Source organism: Pararge aegeria, chromosome 16 (assembly GCF_905163445.1).
Source record: "Pararge aegeria chromosome 16, ilParAegt1.1, whole genome shotgun sequence".
NCBI lineage: Eukaryota > Metazoa > Arthropoda > Insecta > Lepidoptera > Nymphalidae > Pararge > Pararge aegeria.
In genome coordinates, this window is record NC_053195.1 from 11685345 (window position 1) to 11702831 (window position 17487).

The 17487-nt window shown below is 35.2% G+C and overlaps 1 protein-coding gene across 2 annotated transcripts in view; it reads left to right on the forward strand.

Moving 5' to 3' along the window:
- Nucleotides 1-17487, forward strand: part of LOC120630666 (protein phosphatase 1 regulatory subunit 16A) — a 44281-nt gene that overhangs the window by 12375 nt on the left and 14419 nt on the right. For both annotated transcript variants that reach the window (XM_039899930.1, XM_039899931.1), the window contains exons 3-8: nucleotides 3917-4068; nucleotides 9212-9660; nucleotides 13346-13471; nucleotides 15395-15470; nucleotides 16215-16356; nucleotides 16768-16885. In XM_039899930.1, the coding sequence (XP_039755864.1) occupies nucleotides 3917-4068; nucleotides 9212-9660; nucleotides 13346-13471; nucleotides 15395-15470; nucleotides 16215-16356; nucleotides 16768-16885 (1063 nt within the window). The remainder of the gene's footprint in view (nucleotides 1-3916; nucleotides 4069-9211; nucleotides 9661-13345; nucleotides 13472-15394; nucleotides 15471-16214; nucleotides 16357-16767; nucleotides 16886-17487) is intronic.

Here is a 17487-nt window from a genome sequence, read left to right on the forward strand (position 1 = left end):
ATTTTAAGAAATGTTTTTTTTTTGTAATAGTAGTAATATCGAATGGCGATAGGTGTATCCTTAAACAAGTCGACGTGTGAATTGAAAATCAATTGACACAATTTCAGTGTCAATATACGACGGAAATAATTGCGAACGTTTATTGTAGGCGCTTCTCAAACGTAGCTACAGTTTTTTTTTGTTATCAAGACGGCAACACAGCATCCGGCAACAAACAGTGAATATTTTAATATTATTATCAACTGAACATCCAAAAATACCTACCATACCATTAACAATTACTTATGAATTGAGTAACATACATTCCCATTTCTACTATAATAAAAATAATTTTCTTTTCTTTACCAATATAAAATTTTCTTTCGTTTTGTTTTTCTTTTAATAGGCATATCATTTTTTAACGAACTTCCCTTAACTCGGTTAGTACTGACAATCTGTCACCACCACTGAGTGGAGTTAAGGGAACTACCGAGGGGACTACCGAGTAACAAAGACTATAGCCTAGAGGTTACGTCTTTCCGAGGGGACAGAGTTCAATCCCCGGAACGCATCTCGAACTTTTCAAATTATGTGCCTTTAAAGCAATTAAAAAAAATTTGCTTGAACGGTGTAGGAAAACTTCATTCCTTAGAGTTCTCAAAATGTTCTCCAAAGTGTATGAAGTTTACAAATCCGCTTTTACTATGACTAGATACTACAGTCCCAAACAAAACCCTTCTCATTCTGAGATGATGATGAATATTGTAAATGCGAAAGTGAGCCTCTTTGGTTATGTATATATATACTAAACTCTGCACTTATTAAACACCGAGCTTGATGATATTTCGCTAAGCTTTTGTTTTTTAAATAATAATAGAATGTTTGGACATTTAGTAATTAGATTGCGATAGTAACATATTAAACCAATAGTTAGATTTTAACTTCATTTTATCGAGAGCGGAAATCATTATACACTACACACCATCGTTCCCCAAAATGGTTTCCTGTGTCCTTTACAAAAGGCATCTACGTTTGCGCAGCACCATATAGACAGTCGCTAAAAGCAAAATCACGAAGTGCACATCTCCAAAGCGACCGATCTTATTGTGGCGATGGAAATCTCCGGAGCACTCAACAGTTCTATAGCGATAATAGTGTAACCCGATTGTGTAAAACAGTATAATATTGTGGCACTAATGTTACACTTAGTGCGTATAGTGTTGTAAGTGCTCCACTTTTCTAGATACACAAGATTTAGCGTAGATATATCCTGGATATATTGGGTCACGAATGTCTCCGCTGTACGCAACCGGTTTGAACCGGTGTGACACGTTTGTATATTTTGTACCTTATGCTCGTAATTTTTAAAGCCCAAACATGCGATGCACAGTATTTTATGAGGACCACTCTGGCGCAGTGTTTGGTGGCTATGCCTTTTGAGTAGGAGGTGCCGTTTTTTTGATATGATAGGTGAATTAAGTATGTATAATGATTTTTTGTTACCATTAAGCTAATCTTATAATCAAGCTGTGAGGTGAACATTTTACCCGTAGCTTTAGTACATGATTTACTCGCTCGCAATCGAGGAGTTGTTTTCGCATATCAAACTCTGTATCGTCAATGCAGCAGGAAGCGTTTGCAACCCTTGTAGCTTTAGTTTTAAGTTTACGAATTTGGTTATCGCTATCTAAATACCTTGTACACATTTCTCATGTTATGTAAGTATCAAAAGTGCCATCTGTGGGCCTACTTGAATGAAGATATTTTTGACTTTGACTTTGATTAGTAAAAAGATTATCAAAGTTAGTAAGTAGGTAATCCAGAGAGAGGCAGTAAAAAGTTGAAATTCACTTAGTAACTGTAATTAAGTGCTGTGAAAAAAGGATAATTATTCAACATTATTAATGAACCTTGACCTTTAGATGGTCCTTAACTCTTAATCTCAATAATTGCAAAAGATTGTGACGTTAAAGTCTGCTCTGGTTACTAATTGCTGGTATTCACTCATTCTTACAAAATGAAACTTAATAAATCAAATCTTAACATCTTTATTCTAATAGGCTTATTATGGACGCTTATAAATCGTTCAATTACCAACTTAAGTTGCTTATGAAGATTTTGTATTAAAAAAAAACGGTAATAGTTTAGTGGGTATAAGACTTCGGCTTCCTATTTTGGAGACACCGGGTTCGATCCACGACATGCTCTTGTAACTTTTAAGTTATGTACGTTTTGAGCTCATAAATATTACTTTTAAGAAACCCGCATGCCCGAAAGTGTTCTGCACATTGTTCTCAAAGGCCTGCGAAGTCAACCTATCCCAACTTGGTCAGTGCGGTGGATTACGACCTAGACCCTACCTATTCTGAGAGACATGTGCCTTGTAATTGGCCAATAGTGGTTGTTATTGATGACGATGACGTATATTTTTGCATTGTGAGCTGATTTTGAAAATACACACGCCAACTTAAAACTAAAGATGAGGGTATAACCAGCAGTTCCTTGGCTGCTGTTTGTCATATTCCTGTCCGTGGCGCAGTAGAGAGCGAAGTAGTCTTATCAGTGCGAGGTCGCGGGTTCGATTCCGCCTGGGGGCAATTTGGAAATTTATAAATTAATAATTTACTCTGACTTGGTCTGTTAAAAAACTTTGACCATGACAAGTTACCCCGCTGGCAAAGATGTGTTCTCAAATCGGATCTCCCAACTTGGTCTACCATCGGATTGAGCCCGATTTGAGTCAACATTGCTTATAATGACGGTCGATTGGCGCAGTTTGCAGCCACCCTGCGTTCTGCGCCCAAGGCCGTGGGTTCGATTCCCACAACTGGAAAATGTTTGTGTGATGAGCATGAATGTTTTTCAGTGTCTGGGTGTTTATCTGTATATTATAAGTATTTATGTATATTATTCATAAAAATATCAGTCATCTTAGTACCCATAACACAAGCTACGCTTACTTTGGGACTAGATGGTGGTGTGTGTATTGTCGTAGTATATTTATTTATTTATTATTTATTACTGCATTGTAGTGGTAACAACCACACCACCACCCTCAAACTATAATAACTATTTTGCTATCGTAACTAATTGACGACCATTTCCTCCTACGCTTAACTACTTATCATCATCATCACCATCATATCAACCCATTACCGGCCCACTACTGGGCACGGGTCTCCTTCCATGAAATGGGGTTAAGGCCTTAGTCCACCATGCTGGCCCAGTGCGGATTGGTGCACTAACTGTTAAAGTTGTGTAACTTATACAACGTGTATATGAAAACCGAAATAATACTTCAGAGTCTTTAGATGTACATTATTTACTGTCTCTGATACTTATCAGTATAACCGAAACGCTAAAAATTTTAAAGTAAACAATTGCCATAGTTTTTACTGAAAGAAATGAGATACAGCCCTAACATCACATGTAAAAGTAAAATCAAGTGACTTATGTCACTTTATAAAGAACGCGTCGCGTAGCGTAGGTACTATGCGAGTGTCGGTCTTTTATCTTCAATAGGGTTGTCATAAGTTGACACTTGAATTCTTTGAATTGATGAAAAATTAGTCAACATCTCCTGAGGATGCTCCGGTTTCGGAGCAAAACGTGCGTAGAGGGTATATTGCCGAAGATCTGTTTGGTGTGGAGTACAAGGATTGAAGAAATTATAAATTACACCACACAGATTCTCCTGCTTTTCGCGGAGTATAGCAAATTAAGCTTAATTTTGGTAATATATCATGGATTTCCGCAAAGTAACGCCTGCTTCTATCCAATGCTTTGAATTAGTTTGTATGGAAAAATAAATATGCTTCTTTGGATTTAGTATTCATACAGGATGATTCCTTATTAATATTACTTATATGCACCCTTCAGCAGTAAATTTCGTAACTCCATTACACGTATATATTAAAGTCGGTTTCTACTTTTACAGACGCCGCATGCAGCAGCTAAAATTATGGCAGCAAAGGGAAAAGGAGTGGGCGCGGACGAGAGCGAAGCGAGAAAAAAGCAACAAGCGTGGCATATATTTTAACGATAGCGTCATGTTGCTCGAAGCTGCCGCGAGGAATGACATCGACGAAGGTGAATATGACATTCAACCGTTGCTTAGCGATCGTACAGTTCAGAATCTGATATAACATTAGAGCTGCGGCGTGTAAAAAACACGTATTGGGTATTTAAGCGACTTTTGGTACAGAAACAATGCTGCTAATTCGGTGTACACGAATCGAACTTAACTAAATTGATAGCTCTAAAAGGGGTTTGTAGGGCAATAAACCGTAGCCTAGAAACTAACATAATTGTGTGGTTATTGATCTGCCGCGTTAAAAGGACGGGTAGCGGATATCTTAGTGCTTTTTGCATAGCTAAACTTAAAACTATTGACACAATGCTGCTTATTCGGTTGTACTTGAATGATAATGAATACTATATTAAGATATCTGTCAGTGGTATTTAAATTTTTTATAGAAGCAAGAAAGAGACGAACAAAGTTATTGCACATCAAATAACGCTTTAGTTTATTTAGGTTTTTCGTAATGTCCGTGACGGGTCGTATTTTTGCCATACCTATATTTCTTGCCATTGAAGATAAGTTAAAAGCTGGTATTCCTATAATTTGCTTCTAATTTTGTTCGAATCTGTGAGACGAAGTGATACTTGTGGATTGCTTGGTATCGCCATCGTTGAACATGGTATTTATGCACACATTTCATCATTTCTAAAGCATCATACATCCAAACTGTATGATTGCTAAACCGTAAATAAAACTATAATGTGTAGGCAAATATTTTAATATAGGCACGCAGACGAAGATCTAAATGCGTAAGAGTAATAAATAATAATATATCCAATTCACAATCACACGTTACAAATTTAGTACCTTAGCGTGATTTGTCAATGTCAATACATTTATTGCAAGACGTGACCTCATATTATTATAGTCAATCGATTTTATTTGGATTGAAATGCATCGAAATGTTTGTTACATTTTAAACTTACAAAAAGTTATATGATAAAATACCTATATGTAAAGAAACATCTGCGCTGCTTGATGGCGTATATCCTTAAACATCATCTGTATTCAGCTTTTTGTCTGACTGAAGAATGTAAACTTCTCTGGAATGTCTTTTTTTCTTTTCGTGCGAACATCCTCATGTATTGTACCTCTTGGGAAAGCGAATAGTTTGTGTCGGAATGCCCCCGACTTGAAACCCTACGGTGTTTTAAATGGACATAAAAGCTTTCGCACACAGTGCATTTACTAGTGTACCTTATCAATTTAACATTACTTAACTTTGGCGTAACGTAATTCTGTCAAATTCTGTCAAGTTCAAATTAGGCCTACTTTCAATAAGGCAGGACCCATTGCCTTTAAACTTTAAATTTAAGAGCCGCGTTAAATAACGCCATAAAAGGATATGCTCGATGACGTTCTGTACACTAAATGTACCACGAACGTCGAACGACATTCGTGAGGAGTCACTCTTTTCTGATAGTTGTTAATCAGTGGCGACCTGTCACCTCCATACAAAATTACAATGAGTATACAAGCACCGCTGTCCAGTGGTGTGCATAGAGTTTTGACCAAGCTATGCATAAAGCAAAATGTAAAAAAAATGTACTCTACGAGTTGTAAAAAAAAAATACGGTAGGCAGTGTTTTTGGACAAATATTAAGTGCACGCTAGTGTAAAGTAACTGTTCATGGCAGATGCACTTTTATGTGCTACCTGGATAATGCAAAAAACATTAAAAGCGAATGAGTATTTTTCAGAAGTGATACGACATTATGCAGAAACCGCACCCAAATCGGACCGTTAAGAGCAATGACGTAACAGTCACAGACAAACAAATGAACCCTGCCTATTATAAAAATGGATTTGCTAGTAAAATAACAAAAGATAATGCGAAACATAAAATCTTATTGCCAAAACAATGACAACATTATGTTAATCTTAATATATATAAATCTCCTGTCACGATGTTTGTCCGCGATGGACTCCTAAATTACTTAACCGATTTTAAATTAAATTGGCACACCGTGAGCAGTCTGGTCCAACTTAAGAGATAGGATAGCTTAGATCTTTAATTATAGTCGCAATTTTATTTTATTGCAAATTATTTGTCTATAATTAATTGACAGTCACATGTTATATATATCTAGATATATATACTACTATACTCATTTAAGGCATAGCGATACTGAATACTTTAAAAACAAAATCAAACGCAGACGAAGTCGCGGGCAACAGCTAGTATATTATAATTCTCTAGTTTGCTTTTATTCACTCATATGTGCGTATCTTATAAATATCAAAAAAATATTCCTTATTTTTTTAAGATAAAATCGTGTTAAGAAAATTTATTATCATTGATTATTATTGTTTTGATTATTATTTATTATAGAGAAAATTTAATGTCTTGAAAATGGATTTTTTACTGTACTTAATTATATTGCGTCGACCACAAATCTGATATTTAACAAAAGAAGGTATATTTTAATATTTAAATAATTTATCATGAAATTAATATTTATATTTATCTACAGAAAGATTAAAAACAAAAGTAAGAAACGAGAATTTGTTTTTTTTTTGGCTTCGATAAGGTGGGGCAATGGGCAAATGGCTCGATATTTTGCTGTTTATTTAGGTTTATATATGAATAAACAACAATATAAAAAAACAATTTCTAAAATAAATGTAAAAAAACATTTTCTTTCTTTGTATAACTGTGTTTTCATTATTTTCATAAAAGTTTGAAATAGAGTTTAAAGTAAAATTTAAGCTTATACTAAGATTGAAAATGAAATTCTTTCTTACTTTTTTCAACAAAACAACGGTGTAAGCTTTAAAGCATTCATAACTTTTTCCTGGAATCAATACTTTAAGTGACAGTACAAAGTCAAATGGGGTCACGCATTACTATGGCAACAGTACAAAGGTATTAGGTACTAGATAATATAAAAAATCACACACATGATCATACGAACACTCATATAAGTATAGATGTGTTTTTCAGTATCTAACATTGATTTAGGTTGAATGAAACTGAAAAACGTTCCTCGCAATTTTAATATTTTAAACTCATTGATCATTTCAAGTTATTTCGTATCGTTCATACGCACTAAAATACACGTGTGAATGTGATTTTAAGTATGTTATGACTTACGGCTGGCAATTTTTTGAGTTAGTTTTATATGTAACCTAACTTTATTTGAATTTAAAATAATTTATCTGAATCGAAAATAACCTAGTAGTAGTACTTTAAATGATATCGAGGTTTTTATTAATTTGCTTGTAGCTCTTTTCTGGACGAGTGCGTCGCTAAAAATCTACGTTAACAAAGTCGCTTGCTAATAGGTAATTCAGAATACTTACACTTGCATTTGTAATTTTAGGATTTACTAAAAAGGAAAGTCGTAAATAGCTTAATTGGTATCATTTGCATTATAAATCTGTGAGATTAGTGCACAGATTACTTTTATAGCTATGCCCATACATGGATGATGTCATTGGTTGTGTTAGACAAAAGCTTTAGGTTATCACGAGAATATGTAAATTTAATATTGTTTCGTAAGATTCCTTTTTTTATCGCAATCTATAAAAGATGGCGTTGTTTTTCACTTGATTGTTTTTATTGATTGTATCAATAATTTTTGTGAATTACATGTGGTTACATGAAGTGTTATTTTGTGTATAATATGATATCCAGCTAAGCTGTCTTACTACATAAAATGTCGATTAATTCATTAAATTAATGAATAACTTTACGTCAGTATTACATCGATTACCTATCATAACATTATATATTCATTTACTCTGTAAAAACAATTTTATAATACCCGTCAAATAGTTAATGTTTTAGTTTATTCGTCATAGTTTATTGCTCTAAGATATTATGTATTATACAATCTCATATATATACTTAGATATAGGTTATTGAAATAGGTAGATGCACTTAATTCTCTGCTCTAATAATACAAAACAGTTTAACTTATATTTTTGGAGCAAAAATGATGCACATTCTGTGCTAGTCCTGCAGTAGGCCTTATAGGGAGACAAAAATTATATCCCACGATTATATCCCCTGACAGGGATATAATAAACGTGTCCACCTACTAAGGCACGGATCATGGAATAGGAGAAGTTAATCCCCGTTTATTATTACACATATATTATTTGAATATTATTTGCACTTGTGTGCCAGTGCTCTGAGAGTTCATAAAGCTGTGGGAAAAGATAATTTTTTATCTATTCCCCGGGGAGATAATTGTCTCCTGCCCATGCTAGCCGTAAAATCCAAAAGTGCACGCCTCATAATCTCATTCATTACAATAATATTTAGATTATTTGTAAATTTGTAAAAGTATTTTTTTAAATAATAATTAAACTACATCTAATTATACCGTGAAAAGTAATAGGCTTCTATTTCTCAAAATAATAAAGCCTATAAAAAAAAACCAACTCGATAAGTGAAGTATTTCGCTCGTTATCGTGACAACAAGATACGGGATCCGCACATACAGACACACGGACGTCCAAGACAGAACTTTTTTAAACAATTTTTAATTAGTACAAATAATAAATAGAGATATAAAAATATCATGAATGTTAAAAATTGTGTTTTTTCTCAACATTTGTCTATTTATATTCACTTATAAAAGCAATAAAGAATAAAAAAGTGACATTTTAAGTTGGAGAATCACTCTGTGTGCGTAAACTGACAGTAATAAATTACTCGTTTCTGGTCTTATTTCTATAGAGATAGACGAGATAATGCGTAGACTTATTTTTCTACCTATGAATGTGCTAAGGGCACGCACGGTGCATATATAGCCTGTGATCGCGTGAAGAACAGCAAGCGGGTTCGAGTCTGATGCGTTGACCACTTGGCTGCACAGCGTCCTGTGGCTGGGCTTAGGATTAAATCGGATATCCCGTGGGGTGTAGAAATCCTTACAGACGGTTGACCTATATCCAGCACTCAACGGTCATCGATTGGAATGATGCTGATACTAAAAGCTTGATCACGAAACTAAAAACCCTCGGCATATTGCGGATAAAAATGGAACTACTTTTTCTTTACACTTACTCTGTCAAATGTATTGCCATGCAATTGTGGCGCCCCCAGAACAGGTTCATTATTTTCCTGGTCAGGATTACATTAAATTTTAGTACACAGAATAGCATTCTGCATTATCAATGAGCGTTTTTTTCTTATTTTAGTTCGGAGATTGCTGGCACGCGGCGTTACGCCAGACGCAACGAACGAAGACGGCCTAACCGCTCTGCACCAATGCTGCATAGACAATAACGAAGCTATGATGAGACTCCTATTGGACCACGGTGCGAACGTTAACGCGGAGGACAGCGAGAAATGGACACCCCTACACGCGGCAGCCACCTGCGGAAACCTCAACTTAGTTAGAGTACTAATACAACGTGGAGCCAACCTCCTCGCTGTCAACGGCGATGGGAATATGCCATACGACATCTGCGAAGAGGAAAGAACATTAGATGCGATAGAAAGCGAAATGGCAGCAAGGGGCGTTACACAAAGGTTGATAGACGAAACGAGGGCAGCTACCGAAATGCAGATGCTGATGGACGTGGCGGAATTAGTGAAGGCGGGAATGGATTTGGATGAGAAGAGGGACAACCAGGGTGCAACGTTGGTATGTATTACGTTATCAAAGTGTAAATTCTAATCTCTAAAATAATATGGCGATCTGTTTGATAAAGTTAGCGATAACGAGAGTCACTAGGGTTGTCACACAGGGGTTGATAGATAAAGCGAGAACAGCTACAAAAATGCAGATTTCAGAAATGGTTGATCTGTGTGATAAATTAAGTGATATCGAGAGCCCAATGATATGAAGCCTTGTCACCGAAATGTAGATAATAATGGTTGTGGCAGAGTTATTAAATATTGTATAGAAGCATGCGTCACTTTGCGGAATACCATGAAAATTAAGCTTAATTTGCTATACTCTGCGAAAAGCAGGAAAATCTGTATAGAATTTTTTAAATTTTCTTCAATCTTTATACACCACACAAAACAGATCTTCGGCAATGTACTCTCTACTCATTAATAAATAATAAATCTTTGTAAAATCAACATCTCACATTTCTCTTCTCCGGCGTCGGAGAGAAACGTGCGTATAACGCCGAAGATCTGTTTCGTGTGGAGTATAAAAATTAAAGAAATTATAAATTACACATTACTGAGACTCCCGCTATTCGCGGAGTATAGCAAAGAAAGCTTAATTTTCATAGAAACATTAAAAGCAAAAATGGGCGATGTGTGTGATAAAGTTAGAGATAACAAGAGCAAAATGGTTAGGGTTGTCACACAGAGCATAGACGGTATGCGGACATTAAACCAAATGCACATGATAATTCATTTGGCATTGTTCGTAAAGGTATGCATTACGTTTTTAAAGTGTAAAATGTAATCTATAGGGCGATCTTTGAGATAACGTTAGACGGTATCAAGAACTAAATGATAACTAGGGTTGTCGCTCAGACTTTTATAGATAAAACGTTGGTCCATCTCAAACAAACGTTTCATAAACTTTAATTATTCAAGTGACATGTGTAATAAATATAATATGACTTTATTATTCACTTTTTAAATTAAACATATAGGGTATAATATTCAAAAATTATTACATATTTTATTAAAATTACATTATAGGGAGTATAGAGTTTTATAAACTTAGTAGCAAACCCACCCTACCAAGCGAAAGCCGTCCTACCCGAATAAGCAGCGTCGCATTAAAATATGAAATTAAATCAAAAATTAAATCAAAATTAGTAACATACTGACGGCAGCATCACCCTCAGGCTCCAACAGCAAATAGATATTTTGTTATGTCAAATCAATTAATAATATTGGCTTGACCCTGCTTTCTGAGTCCTTGGCCGTGGGTTCGATTCCTACTGGAAAATGTTCGTGTGATGAACATGAATGTTTTTCAGTGTCTGGGTGTTTATCTGTATATTATAAGTATTTATGTATATCATTTATAAAAATATTCATCAGTCATCTTAGTACCCATAGCACAAGCTACGCTTACTTTGGGACTAGATGGCGATGTGTGTACTGTCGTAGTATATTACACATATATTTTTTAAATGTTGTCTAAAAAAAATAATAGAAGGAAATATGGATAGGGAAACTCTTATCACCGTAGCCGTATGAAATATATAAAACGATTAAAAACCGTTTTCACAAACCTAGGAAACGTTTAAATCCTATGCCTAATGATTTCCGTGATGCGTAGAGAACAAAAACGTTTCACCAACTCTTAAATGATTACTAACGACGTTAGGCGCCATCTAAAGTTACGACACTGATTTGGCGATGCGTAATATTGAGGGAACTCGTTAACAGACACTTGACAGATGATCAAAATCTACATTCTGTTTTATTTTTAATTACCTTATATCCAATCCATCCATACGAACAATGAGAAATATTATACAACAAACACAAAATACCACGAAATACTAAAATGTAGGCCTAGGAATCTCATTACATTAGGTTGTACTTACTTAGGCATTAACTTGTTGATCGTTATTGAAAACGGGCATTATTGACACACCTACGAAGTATACATAAAAAAATCAATTAAAAATTGAGTATACCTAGGCCAAGAGTGTCGAAAAAAACTATACTCAGTCAGAATAAGTAGCGCTAACTACTGCGCATTTTGTCGTAAACAATCTTATAACCATCAATTGAAACACTTGATCAAGTAGCCGATTATGTCGGAATTGCCGGTAACTCGATATTGTATCGCACATAGATTGCAAAACTAATGGACTGCTCTAATTGCCGGAGATGGCAATAGATATGCTAAATGGCTAAATGAAGTCATAGGACGCAATTAGTTTTCATTTGTTCTTCTTTTCAAAGGCTTTACATGCCCTTGGTTAGTTATTAATGAGGTTTCCTATCTTATAGTCGTAGACGACCTGGTTGCACAGCGCTGTAGGTTCAAGTGGGAGGTTCCGGGTTCGGTCCCCGTGAAAGGGGGGATTTTTGGGAATTTTCAATTTTAGAATTTTTTCTGGTCTGGTATGGTGGGAGGCTTTTGTCGTGTGTCTGCCTCGTTACTATCTTACTTACAAAGATGTTCTGCTAAGCGATTTAGCGTACCGGTACGATGACGCGTAGAAATCGATAGGGATAGGGGTTATTAACTACCATAACCCTAAAGCTTGCTACCATCTTAGACGGCATTATCACTTACGAGCAGTTAAATTACAGTCAAGGGCAAACTTTGTAGTGTAATCTTAATATATATAAATCTCCTGTCACGATGTTTGTCCGCGATGGACTCCTAAACTACTTAACCGATTTTAAATTAAATTGGCACACCGTGAGCAGTCTGGACCAACTTAAGAGATAGCATAGCTTAGATCTTTAATTATAGTCGCAATTTCATTTTATTGCAAATTATTTGTCTATAATTAATTGACAGTCACATGTTATATATATATATACTACTATGGCTATGAAATAATATGAGGCTTAGCGATACTGAATACATTAAAAACAAAATCAAACGCAGACGAAGTCGCGGGCAACAGCTAGTAAAATAATATGGTGGAAACTTTTCAGTTTTCGTTTCAACTTGTGCATGTTCTTAGAGTACATTTTTTTTTTTAATAATTATTTATATTCTTAATTTATGTATCCCACTAAAAATTATGGAATATTATAATGTAACATTAATCAAAGTAATGTAAAATTATCAAATCATAATAACATTGTCTTGATTAATAACTAGCGGTTTCACCTGCGTTAGATTTTAAAACTGTCTTAATCATTGCTAACTTTTCCAGACCGGACTTAATCCAGACCAAGGTTAAGAAACGCAACCAGTAGGATAATCTTAATGATTCTAGCAACAATAGATTCAGTTGAAGATATAATAATGGTAATTAACAGTCAAAATGGCGGCTAAGAACGCCATATTGGGTTTAAGATCAAAATTATCTTCGATAACTTTGTTAAGTGGTATACTATTGAAAAGGTTAAATAGAATAATATTTTGACAGAGGTCGTCCGGGGAAGTTCTACTACCATGCTTATTTCTGCCGCTACGCAGCATTGTTGCAATGCTGTGTTCCGGTCTGAATGGTGTGGTTGCCGGTGTAATTACAGGCACAATAGGTTTAGTACATCAGCCACAGGTTACACGCTGCGGGACGTGTTCCTTGCATGCCCTGCGAAGTTTTGCTCTGTTTAAAGACGATGGTTTCCATTTAACATAAGGTGGCCCAAAAAATCCAGGTTCTGTAGAGTTTTTTTTTTTAATTTTCATTTGTTTCGCTGTTTCTTTGTTTCAGTTACATGTAGCGGCCGCAAACGGGTACATAAAAGTGGTAGAGTTCCTCTTGGAGCATCGTGCTTCGACCGACGTTGTAGACCACGACATGTGGCAGCCAGTCCACGCAGCCGCTTGCTGGGGCCATGTGAGTGCTATGACCTATATAGTCTGTTCAATTTCATAGTGTCGGTACACCGGCAGGAGAATTTGGCATTTTACATTTATGCTTTTATTTTGTTTTTGTAAATTTTGCTTTTTATGAGAGTTCTTGTTTGTTGAATAAATTGGTTTTCTATTGCTATGGTATATATTTAGTAGTACAATAAATACGGTTGTAAATAATAAAGACAATTTAAAGGAATATTACGAAGGTAAAATAGACACTATTTTTCATCTCGCGAAGTGTTGGGTTCATTGTGTTCTATACCTATTTATAATAAAAGATCCAACTTTATTACGTTCTGAATCCATACTAAAATATCGATACTTATCATGACATCTGTTCGACGTAAGTACTGTATCATTATTATTATTATCATTATTATAAGAGTACGGCAAAACATTTCTCGTCTAAGTCAAGAACCTTTCACTAGTGCATGGCACTTCGATATAAAATGCCAAATTCTCTTGCGGGTGTACGCCGAACGGGGCGTCCTTTGATAGCGCAGCGGTGCCTTTGACTAAATGCGACCGAATCTGAGGGAATGGATTTAACACAAGTTTGGTGGCTTTTAGAATATATGCAGGAGGCACTTGTACTGAGCACTTGACATCACCTAATCTCTCACGTTCAGTACTGAAAATCAGGATTGCAGATACTCTTAATAGGTACCTACTGTTATACTAAGCTAAAGGGGCGATTCATTCAAGCATCTTAGCATTAATATAAATATACTACGACGATGCACACATCGCCATCTAGCCCCAAAGTAAGCGTAGCTTGTGTTATGGGTACTGAGATAGCTGATGAATATTTTTTTTATGAATATAATACACATAAATACTACACTATAATACACATAAATGTATATACTTACTCATTTATTTTATGTTAAAGTATTTAAATATGTAAGTGTTGTTATTATATATATTAGTTTATTTTTATATTTATTTATTAATTATATTATTTAATTTTTATCTTTTTGGGTACGCTAGTTTATGTATTAGCATGTAGTTATTCGCATGTATGTATTTTAATATTTTTACCACCAGGTAATTCAAAGGTTGCCTGGCAAAAATCGATATTAAGCGATAAAGCCGCCTTTTGTATTACTACTTCTTTCGATATGTTTGTATTTTATATATGTTAATGTTGTGGTATACAAATAAAGAGTTTAATATAAAAAATATAATATAAATACTTATAATATACAGATAAACACCCAGACACTGAAAAACATTCATGTTCATCACACAAACACTCCAGTTGTTAGAATCGAACCCACGGCCTTGGATACAGAAAGCAGGGTCGCTGCCCACTGCGCCACTCGGCCGTCAAAATAAAATAATTACTTTATATATTCATTGTTAATTATATTTGCTAGTAACGTTTGCTTTTGGAATTAAAAAAAGATAATGAAGAAAGAAAGAAAGAAATGATAAGAAAGATATGGCCATTATTCATTACACTCTTGGCTCCTTTTTTCATAGCACAGCCTCAGTGTAATAACCAACATAATACGCTTGTATCATTATGCACTACTGAATGATTTTATATTAAACTAGCTGTTGCCCGCGACTTCGTCTGCGTTTGATTTTGTTTTTAAAGTATTCAGTATCGTTAAGCCTTAAATGAGTATAGTAGTATATATATGTATAACATGTGACTGTCAATTAATTAAAGACAAATAATTTGCAATAAAATAAAATTGCGACTATAATTAAAGATCTAAGCTATCCTATCTCTTAAGTTGGAGCAGACTGCTCACGGTGTGCCAATTTAATTTAAAATCGGTTAAGTAGTTTAGGAGTCCATCGCGGACAAACATCGTGACAGGAGATTTATATATATTAAGATGATATATATTGTTAATTTATATCATGTATTAATACGACTTATTTGTTGCAGTTAGAAGTGTTGGAGCTGTTAGTGCAATATGGCGCTGATCTCAATGTAAGGAATAAGCACGATGAAACGCCAGCAGGTACGTTTATTCGATATTATATATAAAACGTGTAAATAAAAACCGAAATAATACTTCAGAGGCTTTAGAGGTAGATACATTATTTACTGTGTAGTGTGTGTTGTCTCTGAGACTTATATGTGAAAACTTAAACCTAAACTCTAATAGTTTTTGAGTAAAGCAATGCCATAGTTTATACTGAAAGAAATCAGATACAGCCCTAACATCACATGCAATAGTAAATACAAGTGACGCCTGTCTCTTTATTAGGTACGCGTCGCGTAGCGTAGGTACTATGCGCGTGTCGGTCTTTTATCTTCAATAGGGTTGTCATAAGTAAACACTTGGAATGTTTTGTATTCGTTTGTATGGAAAAATAAATATGCTTCTTTTTATTCAATATTTTTCCTTATTTTTATAAGGAATCATTATGCACCCTTCAACAGTAGTTTTCCGTTATTCAGTTACACATTATATATATAAAAGAGAAAGGTCACATTGTTCTTGTCAAATTTTTAGTATACGGCATATATTTGCATAATTTCCGGCAAAAACTGTTCCTACGGGATTCTTTGAATACCCAAACATACGCGGATGCAGTCACGGGATACGAAACTGTAAATAAAAAATTGGAAAATTTGTAAAAAAAATATCTGGTACATATGAAGTTATCAAAAGTTTAAATATTTAGCTACTTTACATAATTATTTTTAGATAGTTATGTTTTATTCGAAGTTAATTTAAATTTGGTGTTCGTTTGTGCAGATATATGTGAGGAGGGTGAGATGCGCGGGCGCATCTTGCGGTTGGCGGTTGAGCAGGAAGAGGTTCGACGTCGCGCCGCCAACGCGGCCGGGGAACGATTGCGGGCTGCGAGGAGATCCTCCTCAACAGCTTCTACAAGCAGGTAATTTTTTTTTCTAAAATAATAATTGAAAGTTTAAGTAGATGGGTGTCTAATTTACTCATTCCACGGTTTTGGACGCTTCCAGCGAAATCCAATGTAATCATAATCCCAGCCCAAAATATTTTTTTTTAGTATATAGTGTCCGTGTGGACTAGTGTTCGGCAGGGTTTTAGGGGGCTTTTTATTATTATTATTTTATATTTATTATATTATTTATTTATTTATTTATTTAGTCCCATCTTACATTTTTGTCATTACAGGAAAAAGTTATCCTAATACGACAATGCAGCATGTTATGTAAATTTTAATAATATATATAACTATAGTGTATATGATAAAATCCAAATCGCTATATTTGTGAGTTCACTCAGAGTGCAACAAAATAAATCATGAATGATAACTTTTGTTCAGAGTGCGGTCCGTGCGGCGAACTTCGTTGCGTGAGAAGCAGTTGGCAGCAAAGGCTGATGCGAGGGGCGAAGCGAGACTTCGGGAGACCTTCGACTCCGCCGTCGATGATGAATATCAGGTGAGTTATGTGCTTAAATAGCGAATAAGCTTCTTATTTATTTTACCAATATTATTGCCAGTAGGGATTACTTTCAATTGATGGCGTTCTATAGAGGGCACGAAGTTCACAAGGTCATCTCATACGGGTCTCCTCCCACAATGAGAAGGGGTTAGGGTAGTTCACCACGCTGACCCAGTGCGGATCGGCGGACTCCACACACCTTTGAGAACATTATGGAGAACTCTCAGGTATGCAGGTTTCCTCAAGATGTTTTCCTACATCGTTGAAACTTACGTATTTTAATTGCTTAAAAAGCGCATAACGCTGGGATTTGAATTCGGCTTCACGAAAGTGAAGTCTAAGTCCTACCCACTGGGCTAAAACCTCTTCACTTTATTTGCAAAGTAAGACAAGGCAAATGGGATAAAGTATCCATACAGAGTTCCGACGAAACCGTCTAGACAGAATAATCCCAAGTGGTAAGTGTGGCGAGGAAATGCTCCTAACTGGTACTTAGTAAAGGTCTACATAGCCTCTATGGACTGTCGCGATTATGTCGGCATTTACCACAAGATTAAAGGCGTCGAACTACTATATTTCTTGCTATTTTTATATAATTC